This window comes from Martes martes, assembly GCF_963455335.1.
Source record: "Martes martes genome assembly, chromosome: 13".
NCBI lineage: Eukaryota > Metazoa > Chordata > Mammalia > Carnivora > Mustelidae > Martes > Martes martes.
In genome coordinates this window covers 73,735,478-73,761,699 of record NC_137901.1, presented here as the reverse complement: position 1 = coordinate 73,761,699, position 26,222 = coordinate 73,735,478, and the positions used below count along the sequence as shown (strand labels likewise).

General features: G+C 51.1%; 1 protein-coding gene across 1 annotated transcript in view; it reads left to right on the top strand.

Moving 5' to 3' along the window:
- The window catches only part of MYO18B (myosin XVIIIB), a gene marked incomplete at its 5' end in the record, with an annotated part of 220,584 nt that overhangs the window by 11,001 nt on the left and 183,361 nt on the right, over positions 1 to 26,222 (top strand). Inside the window, one exon of the mRNA XM_080821624.1 lies at positions 7,361 to 7,505. Within this exon, the coding sequence (XP_080677750.1) occupies positions 7,361 to 7,505 (145 nt within the window). The remainder of the gene's footprint in view (positions 1 to 7,360; positions 7,506 to 26,222) is intronic.

Sequence of the window (26,222 nt, the reverse complement as noted above, 5' to 3'; positions counted from 1 at the left end):
CAGGAATGGGTCACAGCGGGAATCTGTGTCAGGCAGGCTTTTGAAGTAGATTTCTTTTTTTGTGTATTTCTGGGGGGTGTTTTCTTTAGACCAGTTGATTTGCGGAAACTGGTAGGGTGTTCCTTTGTTCTCTCTCTGCTACCTGGCAGGTATCCAGGGAAACTTTCCTCAGTGTTCAAGAACAAAAATAAAATCTGAAAGCTCACTGTTCTTTGATCCCAGCCTGGGCTAGTTTTCTGGGGCTGGGTGGTCCCAGTACTGTCTCAGTAAGGGCATGTGGTGGTCAGGAAATATCCCCCCCCCAAGAATGGGAGTTGCTAAGTACAAGCTCCCCAAGTTGCCAGGTTGAGCACACAAATATACAGGATGCCCAGAACTTCATCTTGTAACTGACCAAATGTACAGCACAAGGACTGTAGTTCATAACTGTGTTTATTGCGTACGTCGAATTTCCTAGGAGAGTGGATCTTAATTGTTCTTGCCACACACAAAAATGGTAACTATGTGAAGTGATGGATGTCTTCACTAACTTCATTGTGGCAGTCATTTCAGAATGTGTACCTATACTAAATCATCTCATTGTACACCAAAAATACACAATTTTTATCTGTCCATTATAACTCAGTAAAACTAAAAAAAAAAAAATCCTACAGGATGACCAGTTAAATTTGAATTTCAGACACACATAGAATAATTTTTCTAGTATAATTATGCCCCAAATATTGCATGGGCAGGCCTGGAGGCTGTCTGGAGGAGGTGAACTGGAGATTGAAGTTGGATAGGGGCAATGGAGGCCAGCATTCCTGCTCTACCAGATAGTGCAGGGAAATATACCAAAACATTACCCATCGTTTATCAGAGATTCAAATTGAAATATATGTGCTGCGTTTCTACTGGCAAATCTATAGCTCACTTCATCCCTGGCCAAGTCTCTTCCTCCTCCTAGCCAGTCCCGCAGGCGCAGATCAGTTCTGCTCTGACATCATCTGTCTTAAGGTCCTCCTTGCTTCCAAATTAAATGAGAGGAGGTCCATCAAGTACTTGGACACTCAGCTTGTATTATCATGATTACGATTTGGATTATTATTCGCTATTACCTTGTATGGCAACAGAGGACCAGTTGGGTGGGGCAAGCCTTCAGGGACCCATGAGGCCCCCAGTCCAGGCCCCTTGGCAGTCCACACCTTGTTTTTTGTCTCGTTGACCTTATCTCTATCCTCTAGTTTATATCTTTAATGCAACATTTATTTTGGGAGCACCTGCCTGGCTCCGTTGGTGGGGTTTTTGACTCTCTATCTCGGGGTTGTGAGTTTGAGCCCCATGTTGGGTGTAGTCAGGTGCTGGTCCACCTTAAAAATATACATATATATACTTAAAAATATATATATATTTAGTGTATGTACACAATATATATACAGCAATATACTATCTATATAAAATATATGCAATATATATTGTATAATAATGAGATGAGATAAAATATATACAATATATATTGTATAATAATGAGATGATAAATATCTTTGTGCATCCATCCTGGGCCTCTGTGCCAGTATTACTACCCCCTGCTTCCCAGGCCCCTGTCCAGGGAGTGACCAGGGAGACACACACACACACACACATACACACTGCTCGTGTGTGTGTGTGTGTGTGTGTGTGTGTGTGTATGTGATCCCATTGATAACAATCTCTCATCATGTTTCATGCTGTCTGTTTGCTTATTGTCTGTCTCCCCACCATCCTAAGGTTCAAGAAGATGGAAGTCTTCTGTGTTCTCTTCACTGCTTGTGTATTTTACAAGGCCTGGCACTGAGCTGGGCACACAGCAATAAATGTTTGTTGAGTGAATAAATGAACGAGCAGTCCCCCTCACAACTTGGCTAAAATCGCATCTTTTCAATTTCTTAAATTTTGCAGCCGTGGTAGGTAGAACTATATGAATTGCAATTTAATTTATCCCGCTGCATCTTCAAAGGCGTTTCCTGGGGATTTGGGGATCTTGTGTCTCTCTTTGGATCCAACGCCTGTGTTCTGGGAGCTGGTTGGGTTGGGGAGGGGCAGTTTGCTGAGAATCGCAGAGGAGCCCGGAGAAGGGACTTTGAGAGTTTGGGGCTCTTCTTCCTCAGCCGGCCTGGCCTCTGGGGTCCTTGAACATGGGATTAGGAGCACCGTGGGGCTGGCGCAGTGGGTGGGTAAAGTCTACCTCGGCGTCTGTGGCTCTGATTCAGGGACGCTAACCAGCAGCAGCTTGTTGACATTGCCTCATCAATGGGTATTTATTGATCTCATGGTGTCCCAGGCACTGACAGAGAGATAACTCAGCTGGGTCTCTGTCACGAAGGACTCAACGGCCACAGTAGCAGATCATTCGAGCCAGAATGGACGGGTGCTTGAATTAGAGGTGTGTGTCGGCTGAGGTCAGGCTGGGAGGGGTAGAGGCATATCCAGGAGGGCTGCCTGGAGGAGGTGAGCATGAGCTGGTCTGGTGGTGCACTGAGTGAGGTCAACCAGGGGCAGTGAGGCCAGCATTCCTGGTCCTCGGAGCACCTGATACAAAAGGGAAGGTGGAGTCTGGCTGCAGAACCCAGAATGAGGTGCAGGGGGCTGTCAGCTGGAGGAGGGCCTGGGCCGGAAGCACTGAGCCCTGTGGGCTGGTTCCTGCCCCAGGTGGCCGCCTCCGCTCACTGACTGTCACTCCCAGCTCCTGGTCCCTGCCCTGTGCCCTTGCTGCCTGCCACTTTCAGCTTTTAAATGGAACTCATCTGATATCTGTCAGGGCACCAGGACACATTTGAAATCACAAAGCTTTCATATTATTTTCTTCTTCTCTATAATTTATTTTTCTGCAACCTAGCCTGATTTTTTTTTAAGTGCCCAGCAGCAGTGATAATAATAATCATCTTTGCCTCCCAGCAGTGTGCTTCTGGCTGTTACCTTCCAGGCTTTGGCCCAAGGCACATTTATTTTTTATGACTCAGTTGTCAACTGTGGAGGAATGGTCTCCAAATGGGAAGATGGGAGATCGTGTCCTCTTGCCAGGGGCTCTGCCCAGAGACCTCCCTTCTTGAATCCTCCTAATGGTCTTTTGAGCAAAGGGATTATTATCACATCTGTCTTTCAGGAGCAGTAACCAGGCTCAGAGAGGTGAAGTTACTTGTCTAAGAGCACACAGCTTGGAAGTGGCAGAGGCAGGGCTGGACCTGACCCTGATTCTGGCACTATTGCCTGGCCCCCTCTGTCACCTTGATCCTGTGTCGTGGCTGAAGGCCACATGCTCTGGGGTCTGACCCACCATGCCCTCTTGGGTCATTTATCCTCAGTGTTTGCACCTGGGGAATGGGTAGAGCCCTACCCAGGTCCTCCCTCTGCTCCTAGCAGTGGGGACAGTAGAGTATCTGGCAAATAGTGAATTTTCTCGTGCCCAGTTGGGTGGCTCCAAGGGCCTCTCTGAGCCTTAGTTTCCTCCTCTGTCAGTCGGAGAGTCCTACACCTACCTTATAGAGTAGAAGTACCCAGCCCAGTGTAGCAGGTGCTCAAGTCATGTTTCCTCTTCTCCCTCCTTAAATGGGTTCCCGGTGCCCAGAGAGGGTGTGAATGGGTCAGATTGAGCATTGGGCAGCTCAGCTATGGGGAGATCCAGGCTCCGGGCCATCACTGGTCCTGCCCACCCCACATTCTCCATGAGGTTCACCCACCTCTGTGGGCACCGATGTTTATTTTGCAAGAGAATTGAGTGCATGTTCAGCGTTTTCCTTCTAAGGGCCAGCTTCAGGGAAGATGGTGCTCCCGTACCAGCTTCCCCTTGGCAGCTGGGGAGGGCTCCAGTAGCCCTGGGCTCCATCAGAGAGCAGCTCCCAGATGCACCCCGAGGCTCCCCACTGCCCTTCGCGCAGTGAGACAGGCCAGCACGATCAAAACCCCACACTCCCCCAGCCCCGCATCCTTCTGCTTGGAGACACTTCCTTTACCCGTGCCCCCCTCCCACCCGCCCATCAGCACATTCTGTCTGCTTCATGCACCACTACTTCCAGGAAGCCTCTGACCCTCCCCAGAGGCTCCTAGCCCCCTCCGGCCATCCTTGCGCTCACTCTGGCTGTCATTCGGTTTGCACATCTGTCCCCCTAGAGAGGGAGCCTCTTGAGGGCAGGGCCATGCCCGGTTCACCTTCGTGGAGTGCTGGGCCTGCCCTTGGGCAGCAGTGGGGGAAGGGTGTCTGGGAAAGCAGAACAGCTTGGGTAAAGGTACAGTGGGAAATACTCCGCGGTGTGGGGGCCAGCATTTATTGGGCACCACTGTGTGCCAGACACTATGCTGTATGCTTTACACATGACTCATTTATTCCTCACAGTGGCTCTGGAAGGAGGGTGGGCTACGATTTCCATTCTACAGAGGTGGAAACTGAGCCCCAGAACAAGGGCAGGAGATCTGGACAAAGTCACCGTATTGGGGAGCAGAGAGTCTGGGGGATATCCGTCTCTGTCTGACTCTGAATCCAAACCTGGCCTCCCTCTGCATTGTAGGAATCTCTTGGGTGCTCTAAGCATAGCCCAGTCTAATGTACAGAGAGCATTCTGGACTTTTTCTTTTTTTTTTTTTTTCACTAAATTACCTGCAGTCTTTGGTTGACCTTGAGTCTTTGATTGCCTCAGATAAACTCTGGGCATGGTGTGAGCTGGCTTTTCTCTTTTTTCATTATTTTATTTCACTTTTATTTATTTATTTGTCTGAGAGAGAGCAAGCACAAGCAGGGGGAGTGGCAGGCAGAGGGAGAGGGAGAAGCAAATTCTCCGCTGAGCAGGGAGTCCAACACGGGGCTCGATCCCAGGACCCCGGGATCATGACCTGAGCCAAAGGCTACACGCTTAACCAACTGAGCCACCCAGGTGCCCCTAATTTTTTTTTTTTTTTGAATTGAGGTGAGACATAAAGCGTATACAACACACTAATTTTCAGTCTCCAACTCAGTGGTGATTATATTCTTATCCACACCTGCAGCACACCCCAGATCAATACCCAGAACATGCCTCATTCTGACAAAGACTCCCTCGAGTCTCTTTGCCCGCAGGTGTGTCCCTCTCATTCTAGAGTCATCAACCTGACTTGTCTTACCGAAGGCTAGTTTGGCCCATGCTTGAACATTGCAGAGATGGGAGTCCCAGGGTGCAGAGCCTTTGGTATATGGCTTCTCTGGCTCAACCCGGGTCCGTGGGATTCAGGATTGCGATCACACCCACCGGCAGCTCATTCTTGTTCACTGCTGAGTGATCCTCCAACACTCTGTCCCAGCCACACGGCCCTTTGTTTACTCCTTCTCCTGTGAACAGATGCTGGGGCTGTGGCTTGACGTATTGCACTAGCTTCACTGATCTCTCTGTGCATGACTGGGATGCAAGGATGCAAGGAGGGGCTTACATCCCAGCATTAGGCAGCGTGTTTGGTTCCCTGGAAATTCAAGGCACTGGAAACATCTTCCTGATCCTAATTGTTTGAATCAGAAACAGATACATTTGTCTCTCTGTATTTTCTGTTGCAACAGAGCCGTGGGGCGGGGGGTAGGGGGTGGGAGAGAAGGGAGAGGAAAAGAAACAGATTAAGCTTTAGGGAAAGTTTCTCCTCCTCACATGAGCTAAGTGGCGGATGATGGAGTCTGCCTGTAATTTAAAGTCAAATGCTCAGAGCTGACAGTGGGAGCCATAATAAATGTGTTGCCACTGTCCTTTTGGTGTCCTTTCGCTGCTGCTTTGAAATCTCATAAATAACCGAGAACATGTTGGTAAGATGCCTTCCTTCCCTCCGTTTGCTGTAGCAGAGCAGCTGTGGTTGCTAGGTTGAGCTCCTGGTTGCTAGGGATTTTGTGGTCCTGTGGTGGCCCAGAAATATGATGGATCAGTGGAACATGCTTTTGCTATTAATTGAAATATTTTCACAGTGAATCTCTCAATGTCACTGCATGCTTTGACACCGTCCCAATTGGTTGCGGATCTTGCAAGACTTCTTTCCTAGTTAGAAGTGGCTTGAATGGAAGGGACAAGCAGCCTGGACTGAGAATCAGACAAGCCTGATTCTAGCTCTGCATCTTCTGATATTCATTTGCTGTGTGACCTTGGGCCAGTGTTCTCCCCTCTCTGGGCATTGGATTACACAAACTTCAAGGACCTGCCAGCTTTAACAGCCTAGCGTCCCTCGCCCACACTCTGTAAGAGGGCCAAGTGCAAATCAGTTCCTCATTATCTGCGGGTGGATTAGTGACAAAAGATTTCTTGTCCCCAGCTCACTTCCTCACAGCCCAGCAGGTTTCTGGGCTGAGTCTCCTTGGCCAGATGGTGTGTGCAGGAGTTTCAGACTAATTTTAATATTCAATCAAACATAATTGGGATCATAAATCTGAAAAAGAAAAAAACAACACCCTACAACCCATAAACATCTGATCATGTCACTTTCTCTTTCCTCCTGCTTAAAAATCTTGGGCAGTTTCCCATCACTTGCACTGGGGATAGCAAACCGTTTCCACTTCAGTTGCTGAGACAGATCTGTTGGTGTTGGCTGCAAGGTGTGGTGTCCTGAGAAGAATCAGGGACCCACTGGCTTGCTGCGGGCTCTTGATCGATTACTGATGTCTGCCACAGGTGCAGGAGTGCAGATGGGGGCACGTATTTGCCAGTCGGGGTTGGAATTTAAAGCCCGTGCCCTTAATGTCATGGGTGAGAACTTCCCAACTGGCACCTGCCAGCTTCTCGAGCTCTCTCTCTTCTCTGTCAGCCCCACCTCCAAAAATACCTGCTTCTGTGCCCGCATTCAGAGGCTCCCATGTTGTGTCCTCAGATCTCCTTTGGTCATGTCATTCCCTCTGCTTGTCGGGACTTACTGCATTAAATTGGTCAGTGATGCCTAGTCACCTTCCAAATTCAATCTCAGGTTTGTTTTGCCTTCTGTGACTATCGCTATGATGCTTTTGGGTGGGATTCATCAGCGCCTTCCTGCCTCGGAGATCCCATCGCTACCCCGGCCCCAGTTATGTCTCCTTCCACTGCTCCCTTGAGAAGCCTTCCACGTCAAGTCCTGGGCTCTCTTCGGCTTTGCATCCTCAGAGCCCAGTACCGAGCAGAGCCTCAAACAACAAAACATCTCCGGAACGAACACACGGATGAATAAAAATGACAGTGCTCTCCAAAGTCAGATAGAAGCAATTTCTAGAACTTTCCCTGCAGTTGGAGCCCTGAGTGTCATTTCAGCACAGCCTAAATGTGGGTGATTTACCGTGCTAATAAAGTGATCGCTTGTTCCCCCAACTGTGAGCCCTGAGTTGGAGCTTCGCCTTTCTCCACCCTCATGGCCTCTTCCTCTCTCCCTTTGCTCTCAGCCTGAAGACAAGCAGAAGGCGGCGGCTGCCTTTGCCCAGCTCCGCTGCGCCATGGAGACACTGGACATCTTGGAGGGCGAGCAGCGAGCCATTTGGCGGGTGTTGGCAGCCATCTACCACCTCGGCGCAGCAGGGGCCTGCAAAGGTACGTGCTTCCTGCCGAGCTCACCTGCGCCGCCAGCTGTCTGTGTTGGCAGGCGCCTGACAAGGCCCTTCGCTCCATGAGGTGGGACAAGATCCATCTGTCATCTTCTGTGTCTCTAGGACTGTTCTCTGGGAGACTGTCGGACCAGGCACGGTGAGATGGAAATGGGGCTAGGTTTTTCAAGGAAACCTCGTAGACCAGCATTGTTCTTTCTAGAACTTTCTGTGATGATGGAGATGTTCTCCAACTGTGTGGTCCTGAACCAACCCTGAGCTGCCCGTGGCTATTGAGCCCCTGATGTGCAGCTAATGCAACTGAGGGCTAGAAAGTTTCATCGCATTATATTTTCATTAACATGAATTTAAATAGTCATATGTAACTAGCGGCCACTGCGTTGAGCACAGAAACTCTAGAACACCTGAGAGATAGCTGAGTCTAAGCAAGAAGGGTGCTATGTTTCTACCTAGACATCTTGGAGATGCTCCCCCACCTTACGTGCTGAAGTTCACCCAGCCATCCTTCTCCTCCTGAGTCTGCTCCCTGCCCTGAATCATCTGTTTACTGATCATCCCTACTTCAGCTTGGTTTTCCAAGTTGTTCAGGTCTTTCCTCTTGCCCTCACCCCTCTGTAGCCGATCATTATTCACCTTGCCCTGTAGAGGATCTCTGTGACAGCATTTCTATCCTTGTTTCTCTATTCTTACTCTTTGCCAGTCTTTTTTTTTTTTTTTCTTTTGCTTGGACAGTTGCAGTAGTCTCATTGTTAATGTCTACTTTCTTCCCTCAGTCTATCTTCATTGCGATCCTTGGGTTCTTTTCTAAAAAACATAGGCCTATTTTGCCATTCCCCTGTTTAGAATCCTCCCGAGGCTCTCCCTTGCCTGCTAACTAAAGTAAAATTCCTTGACCTGGCATTCAAGGATCCTCACTTCCCTTACCAATTTCTTTGGTCTCTTTTAGCACTATAAAAGGTCCCAGGGAGACAGTGAGGATCAAGAGCAGTGTGGTTCCCGCCTTCATGAGGGTCATGGTGACTTGTGTTATGATCGTGTTCTTGTCTCCTCTTTCTCGTAGGGAGTGACTTCTTTGGGGCCCAGGGCACAGAGTTGGCATTTACTTGTTGAATGAAAACATGTGAATTGAGGTCTGTCCTCTGGGGCTGTGTGCTGACTCTGGCTGACATTCTGGGTCATTTGTCTGTGGGCAGCAGACTTCTGGAATATGCTGGCACATCATTCCAGCCATCCCCACCCTCCTGAGCCTTGGGCCCCATTCTTTTGATTCTCATACATGTGAGCTGTGTATATTGGCCCACCGATTTGATTTTGGAAATTTCTAGAAGTTAAGCTGAGTCAGAAATAAGTAAGGTAGGGATCTCCCCGGTGGCCCAAACCAGGGACATACATGCTTGACTGAGCAAAGGTGAAAAATCAAATGCCACCTGCCTTTCCAAAAATCAGTCGTGGGCCACACTCAACACATTGGGTGCTGGGGCGTCACTACCATTTTGTTCATGGTACTCTAGTGTCTCACTCTCAGCTCCCTTGTCACCAAGAACAATGTGAGTCAGACACACCACGGTGTGAGAACATGGCTGCATCTCCAACCTGAGCTGTCTTTCTTTCCCTGCAGAGCTCTTAATGATCTAGTAAAATCTCTACCCCTACAATTGGCTTTGTCTCCAGGAAGGGTCATCCAACTATGGCTTATGGGGCTAAAACCAGTCCACTGTCTGCTTTTGGACAGCAATAAGCTAAAAGTAGTTATTTCAATTAGATGAGTATCTATCTATTTACCTACCTTTCTATCTGTAATAGTTGGGGATGTGTGAAAATTTTATGGTATTCAGATTACAGGATCCATAAATTGAAGCTTTATCAGAACACGGTCATGCCCATTCATTTACATATCTATGGGTATGTTCTTGCCACAATGGCGGAGTTGAGGACTTGAGAGAAGGATGGTGATGCCTGCAAAGCTCAGATAATTACTATTATACAGCCCATACTATTATACTATTTACAGAAGAAGCTGGCCCATCCCCATCCTACACCATCCCCACGGAAGATCATAGCTACTGGGGAGCTTCGTGCCTCCATAGTGCCCGTCCCCCTTGGACCCAACCATGATCAAATGGAATATGGGAGAGGAAGCTGACCTGGACTGGGTCCCTTTAAGCAGACCCCAAGACAAAGATGTGGGTGAACATGTCCTTCTGGGAGGGGATCAGCAGTAGGGGAGGGAGACAGGGAAGGGAAGGCAGGAGATACTTTAGTGAGTGCGTCACCCTTCGGCAGCCAGAACCCAGTTCCACTGGGGACCTCGGGGGGACTCTGAGAGACATGGTTCCCAGTTGTATTACCCAGGAGACAAGGGAGCCGGGACATTTACCCACCACTTCTTGCTTCTCTGGTTGAAGATTTCTCCTTGGAGACATTAACACCCGCACTTCATATCTGTCCCACGCTTGAGCTAAGTATATGCCTGTAGACAAAGACAGCAGAGAGGCACAGAGAGGGACCCACAGTGCCAGAACAGGGACGTGTATGGGATGGCAGCTCTGGGATGGACCAGGCAAGGGATGGTGGATCGGTCATCAGTAGCGGCTGGTTCAAGGCTATCCTTCGGTAGAAGACGAGTCTAGGATTTTGTTATCCATCCCAGTGTAGGTGGCTCTCCCCAGGTGGCCCAGTGGGTTGCCTCTTTGCTACACTGAGCTGACACAGAATTGCCCCCCTCACCCACCCCAGCACTCAGCAAGGCCTGCAGATGGGTGGGACCTGCCTTCCGATTTCCCCTGTCGACCTCCAATGCCACAAAGCAGAGGCTAACAGAGTCCTCTGGCCCACTGACCGGTCACAAGAGGAGTTTGTCCATGGGGTTTCTCCCCTTGGGGCATGTGGGATGCCCCCTCTGATGTGGGCTCAGGGACTTGGCCCGTACCTGGAGCTGCCTGTAACGATAAAAGGGGAAAGTCACATTTATAAATATTTTATTAATACATGATTATGGCAATAATTTCTCCCAGCCTCCCCCCACCCCACCCCACCTTATAAATTATTTTAAGAGGAGCTGCCATCAGTCTGCCTGGGAGGCCTGCCCGATGATTTACTTACTATATATTCTGTTCTGGAAGATTTCATAATAGGTTGCTCTAAAATCAGCTATTAAGAATTTCAAAGTCATATATAAATGTCTTTGCTTTGTGTCATAACAGATCATTTTGAAATATATTAAGAATCATTTCCATTAATCAGGTTTTTTTTTTTTTTTCACTAAAATGATGATCTCCTCCCAGTGCGCCTGGCTTCCTTATCTTGAGAGCCTTGATCTTATTTTAAAAAAACCAGTATCAGTCCCTGTGGGAAGATTTTAAGGCTCATAACCGAACTCGGGGTTTTTGAACTGTTAGGGCAACGACAACAGCTACCGTGAATGTCGGTTTAGTGTTTGGCCGTTTCAGAAGCACGGCTACCTCGATCATGCCTCTTGATCGGACCCGATTCATGCGGAAATCCGGTGAGGACCAACAGTGCCGCTGGCAGGAGTCAGAGTCGGCCTGCTGGGTTCTCCCCAAGCCTCAGTTTTCTGCTCTGTAAAATGGAGCCAATAGCGGCCCCTGGCTCACAGGCTCATTGTGGGGATTGAGTTGGTCCCCAAAGTGTGGGGCACAGGACTTGGCTCGTGAAGTGTGGGCCCAGAAGTGTTCATCGTCATGCCTCTCCCTCTGATGGAGTAAAGAACAAAGACTCAGAGAAAGACTTTTTCTAAGAGAAGAACTCTTTTTTTCTCAGAGAAAGAGACATTACACAGCGAGTATGTTCCAGGGTGAGGCTTGGAGGCTCGGCCGGTTGGTCTCCCTGCAAATCTCCCTCCGCCGTCCTCACCTTTGCAATGGGCCATGAGGGTCATCTCCTAATGTAGAACCGATTTGTTTTTTCTGGGTCCTGGGCTGAGAGCTTCTAGACATGGTCACTGCCACCTTAGAATAACAGCCTGGGAAGAGTGAGGTCCATTACGATGCCCATCTTACAGATGGGAAAATGAGGCTGGCCAGAGCTTTGTCCTGATCCCACAGGGTACACAACTAAAGTCAGAGGTGGCATTTGGACCCAGGTCTGCCCAAACTCTGGGCCCAAACTTGGGGACCACAGGTCCCACCTTTCTTGCCCCGTGCATTGCTGTCTCTGTCCTCACAGGCTCCCAGAGGGCTGGTGGGGTCACTTTCTCAGCAGGACTCTCTGAATTGCTTCTGACACCAAATGTGTAGGGTTTTCCTTAGACCAGCTGATGCTCTGATTCTCCAGACATCAACTGGGTGTCCTACAATTCAATCGAATTCAATGCAGATGCTGGAGTCCATGCAGACCCCACAGGTTAAGGGCTTAGTCCCACAGGCCTGCCTGACTTCAGACCCGGACCACATATTTGGGCCATCTGTACTTCTGACAGACCCGCTATAAAGTTGGGGGCTCCCCACCACCCCCTCAGGTTTGATAATTTGCCAGAGAAGCTCACAGAACTCAGGAAGGCCTTTTACTTACACGTATCTCTTTATTATAAAGGATACAAGGCAGAAACAGCCAAACGGGCAAGGCATGGGGGAGGGGCTCCCCTCCCCTACGCGCCTTCCCCCACCTCCAGCTCCTCAATGTGTTAGTTTAGGGGTTTTACGGTGGTTTTATTATTTAGGCATGATTGATGAAGTCATTGGCCACTGATGATTGATTACTCAGCCTCTAGCCCCTCTCCCCTCCTCGGAGGTCCAGGGTCAAGGCTTAAAGTTCTAAATTTCTAATCATGCCTTGGTCTTCCCGGTGACCAGCTCTTGTCCTGAAGCTATGGAGTACCCCCCCACCCCCCCCCAACCAGACCCCAGCCGTTCATTAGTGTGCAAAAGACTCTTCTCCCTTCAGAGATGCCAAGGGTCTTAGGAGTCGTGTGCCAGGGACCAGGGACAAAGACCAAAGGTGTGTTTATCCCAGGGGCCAAACCCATGCCATAGCCCCCAGACCTGGTGGCCCCATGAAAGGCCACTGAGCACGTGTGGGTGGTCTCAGGCTGATGGGGCCCCAGGTCCTCAGATCACCGTGGGGTCCCAGTATGTTCATGGCTTCTGGTTTGTTTGAGCCTTCAGGACCTACATCACACACGGCCCGGCATCACTCCTCGGGGCTGCTCTGAGCCTCCTCCTTTGTGGGGAGGATCATATCCTGTTCTTCCTGAAGTCACCTCAGGCTCCCTCAGGCCCCCTGATCTCCTGCAGAGCTCTCCCACCATGCTTCTCCCCGACCCCCTTCACGGTCCTGTTGGCCTCTGTGGTGGCCTATATCCCAGGAGGCTGGCTGCCTAGGGGGTTGTGGAGGGGACCTGGGAACTCCCCTGTCAACAGCTGTGCCCTGGACAGCCTGGAAGTCAGAGGCCTGCCTTCCCCCAGGATGTGGAGGGGAAAGGACACGGGAGTTTTGCCATCAGCCTGTTCTGGTTTGGATTTCAGCTTGGCCTTTTATCAGCGGGGTGTGACCTTGGCCAAGTTATGGAACCTGCCTAAGCCTTGGAGGAGGGAGGAGGAGGGAAGAGGAGGAGGGAGAAAGGATTTTCTAGAGCTGTCTGGGGGCTCCCTCGAGGTGGCAATGCTAATAACGGCCTGACTCTGGGCCACCTCCCATGGACAGGCAAGGTAGCTCCTGGCTTGCTTGGTTCATTATCAAGTGACTTCTTTGCAGAGGTCAGCCCCAGCTGGCTGTTGGGTCTTAGGAGATGCATTCTTCTGGGGGCAGAGGGACTGTGGGTCTCCCCCGCTCTGCACAGCATCTCCACCTCCCTTCTGTCTCTCAGACTTGCTGTTCCAGAATGGTCCCTTGGGAAGGCAGTGGGAGGACGCTTGGGGGCTGGCTCCACCTGGCAGGCAGAAAACCGTGGGTGATTCGACATCATGGTTGGTTTGCTGTTAACCAAGGCTCCCGGCTCCTCGGGAGCCATCAGGAAACCATTCATCCAATCTCCTGTTTCTTCCCTTTGGCAAAAAGTGGCCCATGCAACAATTAGCCGGTGCCCGTGGGCTTCTAGTGGCAGCAAATGGATGCTCTCTGGAGCTCACTTGATAAGGGCAGAGAGAGGGAAAAGGGAGGAGCAGGGGCCCTGGCTTTGAATCTAGGCCTCCCCACCTCCTGGCTATGGGATTTAACTTGTGCAGAGTGATCTCCCCTCTCTGGCCTCAGCTTCTGGGTCTGTGGGTGTGGCACATGGGAGGCATTCAGCGACCTGGGACTTCCTTCTCTGTGCCAAGTACCTTGGTTGCTCGGCGGTCTCCACTGGCATTCAAGCCGGTCCGCAAGGTGGGCTGGGTGGTAGGTGAGAGCCCCTTTGGTGGGTGAAGGACATGAGCCTTTAAGAGGACGCTCCTTGCCAAGGGTGTACAATGAGCCGTGTGTGCTAATGAATGGCATGTTCTGAAACAGAGTCCAGGTGTGGACTCACAGTCCAGTGCTCTCTCCATGGCTCAGCAGAAGTTCCTGAGGGCCAAGGGCAGTGCAAGGGCAGTGCTCAGAGCAGGTGGGCTCACATCAAAGCGAGGACTCCATCTCTTGCTCCGTTGGGGGCTGGCCAGGTTACTGTGCTGTATAACAAGTCAGCCCCAAGCCCCATGCCTTAAACACAATCACTTCACTATCTCCCAAGGCTCTGGTGGGTCCACTGTTTGGAAGGGCTCAGCTGGTGGCTCCGGCTTGAGGTTGGTCCCGAGGCTGCCATCTCATGGTGGCTGGCACAGAAGGAGCAGGGTCTTGGAGGAGGCGGGGACTGACTGGGCATCTCCCTCACCTGTGCAGTCTCCGGTCTTCCCACATGGGCTCGTTTGGGCTTCCTCTTGGCATGGCGGCTTCAAGTGCAAGTTCTCAGCGAGCAACCTGGAAGCTGTATCCCCTTTTCCGAGTTGGCCTCGATATCATGCAGTGTCCCTTCTGCCATGTTCTATGGGTGATAAGCCTTTGACAGCTTCAAGGGCCAGGGGAGCCAGGCGCCACCCTGGGAGAGGGGCAGCCGCAAGTTTCTAGAACGTGTAGGCAGGGAGATAGGGTTGCGGCCAGTGTGCCACAGTGGCTTCGAGCAAGTCACTAGCTTTCTGAGGCTCAGTTTTCTGACCTGTACAATGGGGCTAAAAAGAACATTGACCTCACAGGTCCACCATATAGATGGACGGAGATGCTGTATGTCTAGGGCTGAGCCCAGCGCCGGGCATGTGGTAAGTTCTGGCTGTTGGAAGTTAGGATATCACAGAGCCTATAGAATCCCACAGCCAAGGCTTCCTAGCTCCCTGCCAAGGTGGCAAGAAGACACTTCTGTTCCCTGCTTTCATTACGTTCACTTCTCCCCTAAGAGCTCCTCCTCAGCTCCATCTAATTGCTATTCATGTCTCTGTCCAGTCTCCACTTCCTGTTCCTGCATCTGGAAAGTTACCCCATTAAGCAAGATCAAGCTTGGAGAGCTCAGAATGGAGGCTAAAGGCGTGGGTCCTGGGACCAGGGTGATCTGTGTTCAATCCCTGTTTTCCTGCGTGATCTTGGCCATTTCCTTGACCTCTGAGACTCAGTATCCTCACCTGTAAAATGGGAATAATAGTAGTGCTTTCCTCCCAGGGTTCTTGTGAGGCTCCCATCACTTAATCTGAATACGTGAAACTCCGTCATCATGGTTTTTAATGCTAGTATGATTATTAATGGAAAGTCTGTCCACTCCCAGATGAGGAGGAGTTGGTGGGTTCCCCAGCAAAGCTGGAGTTCGCAAGGCTGATGCGGACTCTCCTTTCAGGATTGCTGTGGTCCCGTTGCCATAAGAGACGATGAGCCCTCTCCCTTGAAAGCCCGAGACTGTCACTCTGCCTGCTGTCCCTCATTACTTCACAAAAGCGACAATCATGTTCAGAATCCCCAGTCGCCCCAGGATGAGTGATGCCTGCCCAGCTGCCCCATTGCTTTGCTTTTCTTTTCCTCTGAAGACCAATGGGAGGTTTAATTTATTATTTTTTCACTAAATTTGCCAGTCCACTTGCTGCTGACCCTTCTGCCTAATATATGACACTGCCAAGCCCATATATAACCCGAGGAGGGGCGTCGTAATAGGATGATGAAGGGAAGTTGCCAATCAGATGGCAGGTTACCCGCCTGCTCTAATAAAGATGTCAGCCCCTGAATGAATGGGGTCATAACTCGGGGAGCCCTGGTCGGGGCGGGGGAGACACAGGAAAGAGAGACAATAGTAGTCATGATGGAAGCCCAGCTCCCCCACTCCCCCACCTTCTGCTGGGACACCCTGATATCCAGCAGCCAGAGCCGTGCATCCAAGGATTGGAGGAGGGGGTCAGAGGCTCCCCACGCTAGCATGAGACCCCGCTTGCCGAAGGCCGGTGGGATCCCATCAACCTGAAGCACTTTACTGGTTTGGGTTAATAAACCATCGCGAACATCCCACCGTAAAGTTGTCTTTCTATGAGAAATGGAAACCATGCCAAAGAATAGAGAGGAGAAAGGGTCCCTCTGCCCTCAAAGGGATCATTGGTCATGGTGCAAAGGGGATGTTAATTACAACAGATGCACCTAGATGGACCCGGCGTTATTAGCTCAAGGCCAGTGTTTCCATTCGGGCTCATGCGTGCTGTTGTGCGTGCTCTGGGTTGTGATAAACGTTTAATGCCATGTCCCACCGTGATGGCCTCATATAGGGCAGTTCGCTGCCCTCACAGGCCAAGGTCTGTTTCTGTTTGTTTCTTCTCTGGAACTTTTTGATTTGAAGTCATGGCAGACTCACGGGAGGTTGGGGCAGGAACACTCAGTCCCGTGGGCCTCCTCCGACCACAGCCCAGTCTGCAGTGGTGGGGACCAGCAACTGGGTTATTGGGAAGACCTTACTTCTCTTTGTTGACTGCAGAGACCTGCCCGTTACGGGGAGGGGGGTGTAGGCGTAGCCGCCCTCCTGTGGGCCGTTCAGGTGGCTTTCTCCATGTTGGTGTTCTAGACAGCGCCGCGCTGGACATGCTCATAGGCAGAGCTGGTGCCTGGGAACGAGCATTTTGGAAGCATGGTCTCCTGGACACAGAATTGCCGGATGGAAGGGTGTGTTGGATGCTCTCGGCCCAGTTCACATCCCCTGGACGTTACCCAGGTTGGCTCATGGAACCCTCTCGAGCCTGTGGCATAGGCACTTCTGTTTTCCCTTCCATTTGTAGGTGGGGAAGTCAAGGCTCTGAGAGGTGAAGTCACTAGCTCAGGGTCACACAGCTCTAAGTGGCACAAAGCCGGACCTTCTGTCTGCTGGGCCCTGTGTCCCTCGAGGGCAGCGGAAGGCTTGACATTTCACAAAGGACCTACTGACTCTGGGGACACTTCCTCTGTCCACCACTCTTGTCCCCTCTCTGCTTGTGAATGCTCACTTCTGTTCCCGCAGATGAAGCACATCAGGCTCTGGGGAGCCCCAGCCAGGACCCCCCATCTGCAGTTCCCGCACCCTGCCTGGCTCCCCGCCCATGGCAGTGACTTCTCCCTGCCTGGCCCACAGCCCCCCTGCCTCCTGCTCCTAAGGAGACAAGCTGCACACCTGAGCTCAGCGTCCATGCACTCCCTCTGTATTTTCCCCGGGAGCACTGATTCGGGTTGGCGTCTGGGCCCCAGATGGCAGGAGTCCAGGGCTGTTCATTTCTTCAGGATCTGGGCGAAGGGACATCAAGTCACTGAGTCAGGAGGAGCAGGAGAGCTGCAGTCTGGGCCCGTATGTTTCCTCCCTGCAGAGGGCCTCAGATGGTAAGCTCGGCCACTCTTAGCCTGGGTCCGCCCCGGCAGAAGCCAGGGAGGGCATCCCACCTGCCTGATCTGTGAACACCCTGTGAGGACAGAGACCCAGCTGCCTAAAAGGGGCTACAATTGTGCCAGCCTGAGCACTCTTTGGGTCAGGCAGGGATGGAGGATCAGAGAGGGATAGGGCCTTGCTCAGGGTCACACAGTGAGGTTGTGGGAGAGACAGGTCCAGAAGCCCAGTCTCTGAGTTCCTGGGTCATTTATGAGTTCATTTTGCTCAGCCCTTCCTACTCTCCTCCCTCCATCCTCCTCCTTCTCTCCTCCTTCCGTCTTCTCCTCAATGCCTTGGCTGCCCTCGGACACCACCCTCACGTTCCAAGACAAAATTTTAGTCTGATTGAGGGAGACGGACCCAGACAAGTGCACAGAAGATACTCAGAGAACACGGTAGGCAGGAGACACTAAGTTCAAAGTGGATAGCCCCATCCCAGGGGTCCCACCCTCCTAGGGGACCTTGAGCTAAATCTCCAAAACTGAGAAGAAAGTAGGGAGGGTGCTCCGGACAGAAGAATGTCACCCAGCCAAGGTGCAGGGGCTCGAGCAAAGCCTGGGACCTCTGTGTTCCCACCTGCAAGGTACCAATCGAAGGGGTGAAGCTGGGTTGACACGGGGCTCTGATTAAGAGGCGACTGGGCCCTACAACCTAGAGCTTGCACCGATCTGCCCTTGGACCCAGCGTCCCCCAGGCTTGTCCCCACCCCGGGCCAGTCCCGCCTGCCTGCCTTTGTGCAGACACAGTCCCTCCTTTTCAGCCGCGCCCCTGCTGGTGGCTTGGCTCCCTGCCCGACAGCTGGTGCAGCCGGGCCTATTCTGGGCCACAGGCGAGGATTTATTCCGCGTTTTTGGAGCATATTGAATTCATTCATTAAGCTGAAATGGCTGCTCGGGGATGTAAACAATTATAGTTTTAAAAAGCCCGGCAAAACCCCGAAGTGGCCGCGGCTACAAGGCTCTGCTCGCCGGTGGCCCCATGCCTGGGGTGGCCGGAGTGGGGAGGCTGGAACGCCTGGACAACCAGGTTTTGCAGAGGCTGAGCCACTCGCCTGCGGGTGGCCCTGCCAAGGCCTGCCTCCCCTCCCCCCTTCTTAGCTTCTGTTCCCAGTAAATAATAACAGGGCAGCTGATGCTTATCTCTGGCTTAGGATGTTCGAGGCACAGCTCTAAGAGCTTTGGCCATCTCAGCCATTTCACGGAGTGAGTGCTATTGCCCCATTTTACAGATGCAGAAACTGAGGCTCAGAGAGGGGAAGGACTTGCTTCATGGGGGTAGACCAGATGCTCTCTGGGCTCTCTTTAAGCCTTGATCACCAGAGAACCTACTAATCTGTTGTTGGGGCGGAGCTGGGGGTGGGGTGTGGGAGGTGGGGGTTGGGGCTGGGACTGGGGCTGGGGGGAGGAAGATCAATATGGCTCCACTGCACATGCCCAGACTCGCCATTCCGGGACGGCGTGCACCAATAGCCTGGATACAGTCGCGACCACCCTATGGACTTGTTCACTATTACTCTTTACTGAGAATCCACTCTCTGCCGGACATGATTTACATGCTGGTTATTCCATTAGATCTTCATATCCCCGCATGGAAGGTTATACCCATTTTATCGATGAGTCCCTGGAGGCTTGGAGAAGTCAAGTAAGTTATCTAAGGTGGTGGATTTGGGGAGGGGAGCAGCCCAGTTTGGGGCCGAGGAGTTCCATCCTTAAAGCCTTCCTTCCTTCCTGTTCTTTAGGCCACGTGATGTGGAGTAGTCCGTGGCGTCAGCAATAAATGCAGATCGTAAGGAGAGCTCTTCACGGGGCTGGGGCATTGGTGAGATCATGTGCTTACTCAGCACGGGGCTGGACATGGGGTGAGCGCTGGGGAAGCACCAGCTGTTCTTGGGCTTTCCTGGGGCCCCAGGAAGCAGCTCCAGAGAGGACAGTGTGATAGGTGGAGTGACCCGTTCTTCCTGTCTTGCTGAGGGACACTTGACTGTAGAGAAAGCATTTGGCTTGGGGCCAGCCACGACTGCTTGGATCCTGGCTCCTGTCTCACTGGCTGTGTGGCTCAGGCAGGCGCTCAGGCACCTGCTGCTGCCCGCCCCCCCCCCCCCCCGAGCCTTTGCTCCTAGCATTCCCCAGAGTAATGGACCAGTCGTGCCTTCCCCCTACCCTGCTCAGATCACAGGAGCTGGGGATATTCTCAGCCAGCTTCACATCTAGTGTCTCATTTCATCCTTCAAACAACCCTCTGGGAGAGGAGTCATCCGTTTCACAGATGTGGAAACTGATGCTCGGAGAGAGAGGGCATCTCATACTCAAAATCTTGCAGCCAGTCTGAATCTGTCTTTGGATGTCCCGCCTCCCTCTTCTTTCCATGGTTCCCACCACTCCAAAGATGGCATGTCTGTTTTTTCCCTCCAGCCTCTTGATCATACTAGCTCAGGAGACTCCTACCCGTGCCCTCTTTTCTTGTAAATTCCCCATACCCATTGGCATACTCCAGGTTCTGAGAAGTCCCGTGAGAATGCAGCCCCATTTCCCTTGGTTTAATCTGATGCTGCTCCAAGTCTGGTGAGACTTCTTTTTCCAAAATGCCTGCTCATGTCCCCCAGATCATTGGGAGTGGTGTGTGCATTGTCCTCTACGGTGTGAGCAGTGATTCCAGTTGGGTTCTGAGTGATTCTAGTTGGGTTATAGATAGCTTATTGGCCAGGCCTTGCAGGGAGCACAGACTAGGCAGACAGGCAAAGGTCCTGGGGCAGATGGCAACTTTTTCCAAAGCCAGATAGATGGAATTACAGGTTCAGGTGGGGAGGGCAGAGGGGAGGCAGCAAGGAGGTTCAAGAGCAACCATAAGAAGCAGGAAGGGCAGGGGCGCCTGGGTGTCTCAGTGGGTTAACAGTCTGCCTTCAAGCTCAGGTCATGATCTTAGGGTCCTGGGATCAAGCCCCGCATTGGGCTCTCTGGTCAGTGGAGAGTCTGCTTCTCACTCTCCCTCTGCCCCTCCCCCTACTCATGCTCTCAGGTGCTCTCTCTTGCTCTCTCAAGTAAATAAATGAAAATCTTAAAGAAGAAGAAGAAGAGGAGCAGGAGGGGTGGGGACGGCTCTGACGTTCCAGTCTGTAAGAGGGTTGCCTTTTCCATGATCCCAACAATAAGACTTTGCTCGGCACCCCTGGGCAGGAAGCCACAGCTACCTGAATTGAGTGGGCTCCTGGGGTTTCTCTGGCTGACCCATTTGTTCCCTTTAAGGGCAGAAATCTCAGAGCATGATCGTCATTACAGGAGCCGATCGCTATTGAACAGACGCTGTGCTAAGTGACCTGTAATTGTAACCTCACTGAGGCTTCCTGAAACTTCCTGGGAGGAGATTCCCATTTTACGGAAGAGGAAATGGAGGCTCTGGGAGGTGGCAGGACCTCCCCAATGTCACAGGGCTTTAGGCAGAAGAGAAGGGATTTGAGCCCAGGCAGTGTGTCTACTGTTTTTTCTTCTAGCATCTCTAGACTTTTAGGCTTATCTCTTCCCTGCAGGTGGCCTCCTTCTTCACGGGCATCTGAACTGTAAACCTCTGTGTGAGGAAATGTGACCCAGATGCACCAGCATTGTAAATAAGTCACATAATGTTCAGTAATTCAGCAACGGCACGGCTATTGTTGGAAGTTGTTGGAAGGGGAAATAACTTGGTTATTAATAAATGCAGGAGGCCGCAGTAATTGATAGCAATTGAACTCGTGGTGCACAAGGGAAAGCAGTCATGTTATTATTCTCTCTCTCTCTCTCTTTTTTGTACTGAATATAAAGGGGAAAACCCGCCTTTGCAGGTGGATTTGAGCAACTCGGAAACTGGTCCCGTTGCATTCCTTTCCTCCTACCTTCTTTCTGTGTCTCATTTGCTCCTTTATACAGCCTCTCCATTCAAATCCCAGCCTGCCTCTTACCAGCAGAGTGACCTTGGGTGAGTGACTCAGGAAAGGCTGTTGGTCCAGGGTCGCCTGGTTAATTGAGGGTTCTTCCTCCTAAACCAGTGTTTTCTAAACTAGGGTCTCGTGGGACATTAGACCTGCAGGATGCTCCTAAAAGTGTTCTGAGGCCAAATTGGTCTGAACAGAATGTTCCCTTCTTGGAGATTCATCAGACATGCTTTAAAGGCTCTGAGAAGTCCTGCAGTTAAGAAAGTTGTTTCAGCAAACAAAGACCAACTTGATATGATACAGGATTCATCTCTTCCCACTGACATGGATGAACATTCTATGGAACGATGGCTATGAGGAGCCCCTTTGGGGAACTGAGCCCCAGCTATATGGCCGCTTTGCTCTGTTCCATACCATTCTGCCACATGGAGAGTTTCTGACTCAGCCCTTCCCTCGGTGGCACACTGGCTGGAGTCAGGCCTTCCCCAGATGTGCAAACGGCTACAGAGGAACAAACAAAGACACAAAGAAATAACAGCCTATCAAGCCTTGGGTCCCTTTCAGAGAACTGTCCTTTGGCCTCAAAAATTGAAGGGAAACCTAAACCAAACTTTGCTAAGTGTGATCAGCCTCTCAAGCCCTCTCTGAGTCTTAGCACCTGACGTGGGTACAGCTACTGAAGCAAGGGTTCAAGGTCAAGACTGTTCCTGTGGGAGGTGATCCTGGGAAGTACTGGGAGGAGCTTGGGGAGGGGAAGAGGGGAAGGAAGGCTGCCGCGGAGGGTATGTTACCAAGTTAGCCATCGCTATGGGCAAACTGGGGCTCAGTCCTGCCAGAGACCTCTGGGGGGCCAGCATAGAACACACACCCAGAGTTATCCCGCTCAAAGGGCACCTGCTGTCACTGATTGAGGGCTGAGGATTTTAATTCCATGGCCCTTCCAGCCTCCCTTGCATGAGCAAGCGCCATTAGGAGAGAATGCCCTCGTGAGGAGGGAGCACAATAAACCCCAGGGGTATGGCAGAGCTGTGACAGGTCTGCTGCAGCCTCCCCCCCACCTGCATGTTGCCATCTAAAGTTTGTCCCTGTTTCGTTTTGACTTGACCTACATACAGCCCCTGTGTATGCTCCAGCTAAATCTAAAGTGGGCTATGTAGGGTACCAGAACCGCCCCAAACCCATGCTGCTGACCCGGGGGTCGGAGACCTGGACTCAAGTTCTAGGTCAGCTACTTACTTGCTGTGTGACTTAGGGCAGGGCAGTATCCCTTCCTCTGTCTCAGTAGCTTCTCCTATAAAATCAGGCTTAACGACTCCCAGCCTGCAGACCTCACAAGGCAGGTAGTCGAAAGATCAGCCAAGGTCACACAACTGTCCTTTCCCTCAGCATAGACACTCTCGGGTGTGTGTCCTCCAGGCCATGGTGAGATGCATAGACCATCTGTCACTAAGAATCAGAACAGACTTGGCATTTGCACATAATTTTTTTTTAATAGAGAACAGATTCAGGGGTGGGTGGTTCCAATCATACATGCGTTGTGTTTATGTAAATCCAACCACGCGTGCAAAGCAAACGCGAGGCTGGAGGTTACGGGTGCATTTCTTTTCGTAAATCATAGCCCCCAAAGGCAAGCCACCCATTTCCTTGTTCCACCCGTGGGAAAACTTGTTGTGCTGGACTTGTGAAGATAAGCTACAGTACTGTATGCTACGGGCAATGTGAGATTCCCAAGGGGGATTTTAAGGGTCCTGGAGTTTTTGCCTTAGACTCTGACTTGAAATCGATATTGATTATGAGAAAAGACCCCTCTGCACCCTGTCGTGCTTAGAATATTGAATGCGGAGTCAGGAGACTGGAATTCAAGTCCTGCCTCTGCCCCTCACCAGCTTCACGGCCTTGGAAGGTTACCCTGAGGTTCAGTTTTCTCGTAATTCAAGGGGTGATGTTACTGTTGACCTCGCAGGGCGGTGGGGAGGATTAAATGAGGCAGCAGTGTTCAGCGCTCAGCCCAGCACCTGGCATGGGCTAGGTGTACAGCGTGTGCCGCTGGCTGATGTGATATTAAGGCCCCCTTTGTGATGCTGTCAAACATGTGCATTCTGATTTCTTTTTCCTGGGTGGCTGATACAGAGGCGGGATAATGGGTGGGCTGCCAGGGAACATTTCCTACTGCTCAACAGCACACGTCCTGTGCAATGCTTGCAGGAGAGGGAGAAGATCCCTGCACGATGTGTGTAGAAGCCAGACTGTAGTTCTACCTGCCACAGGGTCCTGGTTCCCACCAGGGCAGCCAAATACACCAGCCTGAAATGATCTCTGCGTTTAGCTTTGGCATCTTTCTGGGCATAGGCTCCTTACCTCCTAGTGGGTGACAGGAAAGCACCTGAATTGGGTGTGTGATCCCCTGTGGAGCGGGCTAGAGGCAGGAGGAAATCCACATACCCGCCCCACAAAGAGCACGCTCCTCGGAGCCAGCTCCGTCCTGGCTCTCTGTTTCCATTTCTGTCTCTCGGCCTCTCTCACTTTTGTTTGGTCTCGTATTTGATCTTTTTCCAGTACAAAAGGCTGTCTCAAAGGTTCCGATGGCAAGTGCCATGGGGAGAGGAGAACAGAGATGCTGTCTCCCCAGTCTTAATGGAGAAGTGGGGAGGGAAAGTAGGCAGGGCTGGCCATCATCGAGAAATGTTCATTCCTTTCTTGATTTCCTTCCATCGTTTAATCACCCACTTGACAAATGTTTATTGAGTACTTCCTGGCGCTGGCTCTGATCCGGATAGAGGGATGAACATACAGACTGTGTTGGAGCAAACCAGCAGGCGGTTACTGCATGGTCTGAGATCCGCACAGGGGCCTGGGAATCTTGCCGCTTGGCCACTACTCCCTGTGCGGCTTTGGACCAGGGGCTAGACCTTGCTGGGTCTGTTCCATGTCTTTGAATAATCTCAGAGGCTTTTGATGAAAGTAAAGAAGAGGCAAATGAAGCACTTAGCACAGTGCCTGGCACATGACGTGCCATTGCTTGATGGTTGTCCTTGTTCATCAAGTGATGGCTTCTCAGGAAAGGGAGCCATCTTGTCCATGAGCATCCCTCGGGCAGGGATCTCCAACCCCGGCAGCATTCCGAGGACAGCTTTGTCCTTGGCGTTGGCGTAGGGTGGTGGGAGGTGTTCAGGCAATATGTGTCCACCGTTCTGTGGAGTTGAGTCAGAATCCTTGGGGCATGGCCCATATCTGGAGTGTGCTGATTTGTCATCTGTCCCCCAAATCCTCTTGCGAAGCCACGGATAGACAGATCTGCAGGAGGAGTCCCTGTGGCTGCCAGAATGAAACAGTCCCTGTTGGGTGAGTGGTGCCCGCTTGGGTTTCACAGGTAGAGTAGGGACTAGAATGTTATTGAATGCCTTCTCAGGGCCACGCACTCTGTTGGGAATTTTCCATGTAAGTGTAAACTTGTCACCCCATCCTTGCATACCAGTGAGGAAGTGCTTGGGGTTTTATGACTCCATTTTACAGAAGATGAAACTGAGGCCCAGAAAGGCAGTGCAACTTGTCCAAAGACTAGAGCTGGGAATGGCAGAAGGCAGGAAAGGGACTCAGGTTCTGTCTGGTCCAGTGTTCATGTTTCTGTCCGTTTCTCAGGCCCCACTGAAGAGGTTTTGGATTCCACCCGTGTCTGAACAAAGATCGAAGAAGCCATGGGGTTGGATCTTGTGAACCAGCCAGCCTTCAGGGAACTGGAAACAAAGTACATTTTCCTGGCAAAGCTCCCTGTGCGCTTCCTGGATTTTCCCAGCAGGGTGTCCTCAGCGAGCGCACTGGGAAAATACCCCCTCGTCAGGCAGGATTTGGAGTCGGGTTGAGTCCGTTCACTGCTCCTCTTTTCACAAAGAGCCATTGCCAATTTCCTTCCTGACTTCTCCCCAGCTCAGAGAGGTACAGAAGGTCACTGCAGGTGGCGTGCGGGGGGAATATTTTGGAGAGTGGCAGAAGAGGGTCGATAGGTCAGGAGAGCGACAGGACATCGCCCACCTAGAACACTATCTCTTATTTTAATTCCCTTGCAACCCCCATCAGAGGAAGAGAGAAGTCTCATTCAGGGCTAACATCTTTAAAATCTCTAATACTCGCTAATCTTGCATTTTGACAAAGAGAGAGCCGGAACACTGGCTCCCAGGTAACTGTATCTAGTTAGAATCTAAAGATACTTTTGTGCTCATATTGTATTTATTTCTCCTTTCTGTTTGTGACAGGTGATAATGGTGTTGGTCTGCGAACTGACCCCAGCTCACGGAGGGGAAGGGGAGGTCAAAGAAAGCAGCAGACCACTCCAGATTGGTAGGCAGCATGTGAAATAAGCAAGGGAACTTGTATACGAGGCTAGCCTCCACTGGCCCGCCCTGTGCAATTCCGCACCCACCTCCTCCCCAAATCTTAAAAGTTTATACAGAGTCACATATTTAGTCCAGATGGTCTCAACACCACCTCACTCCCTTAAGGTTCCAACCTTAAAGATGGCTCCCCAGGGGAACATGGGCAGAATGTTGTTTCACATGGGAGGGGTTGAAACCATTCTTTCAATGATTCCCTCCAGCAGAGGGGTTCTCATTTAAGATAATACTACAACATTCCCTTTCACAATGTATTTAGTTGAGTGAAAAAGATAAATGAGTCCATTTTAAAGAAAGTCTGATCTAGGGTCACAAAGATATGGCAGATTTCCTAAAAGAGGTATTTGATGGATTGACTTTGGTGAAGTAGTAGTTCTAGTACTTTGTATCCATCTGATTTCTGGTGATGTCTCTGAGTCAGTTTTCTCATCTGTAAAATGAGAACAACAAGAAGACCTTTGTGAGGATTTCATGATGATGATGATGATGATGATGATAAGAAGTAATCACAGCTAACATGTACTAATTTTTTTCACGGGTTGCACTTGGGACTCTGATGCAGACTTTCTGACACCAGAAGCCCTG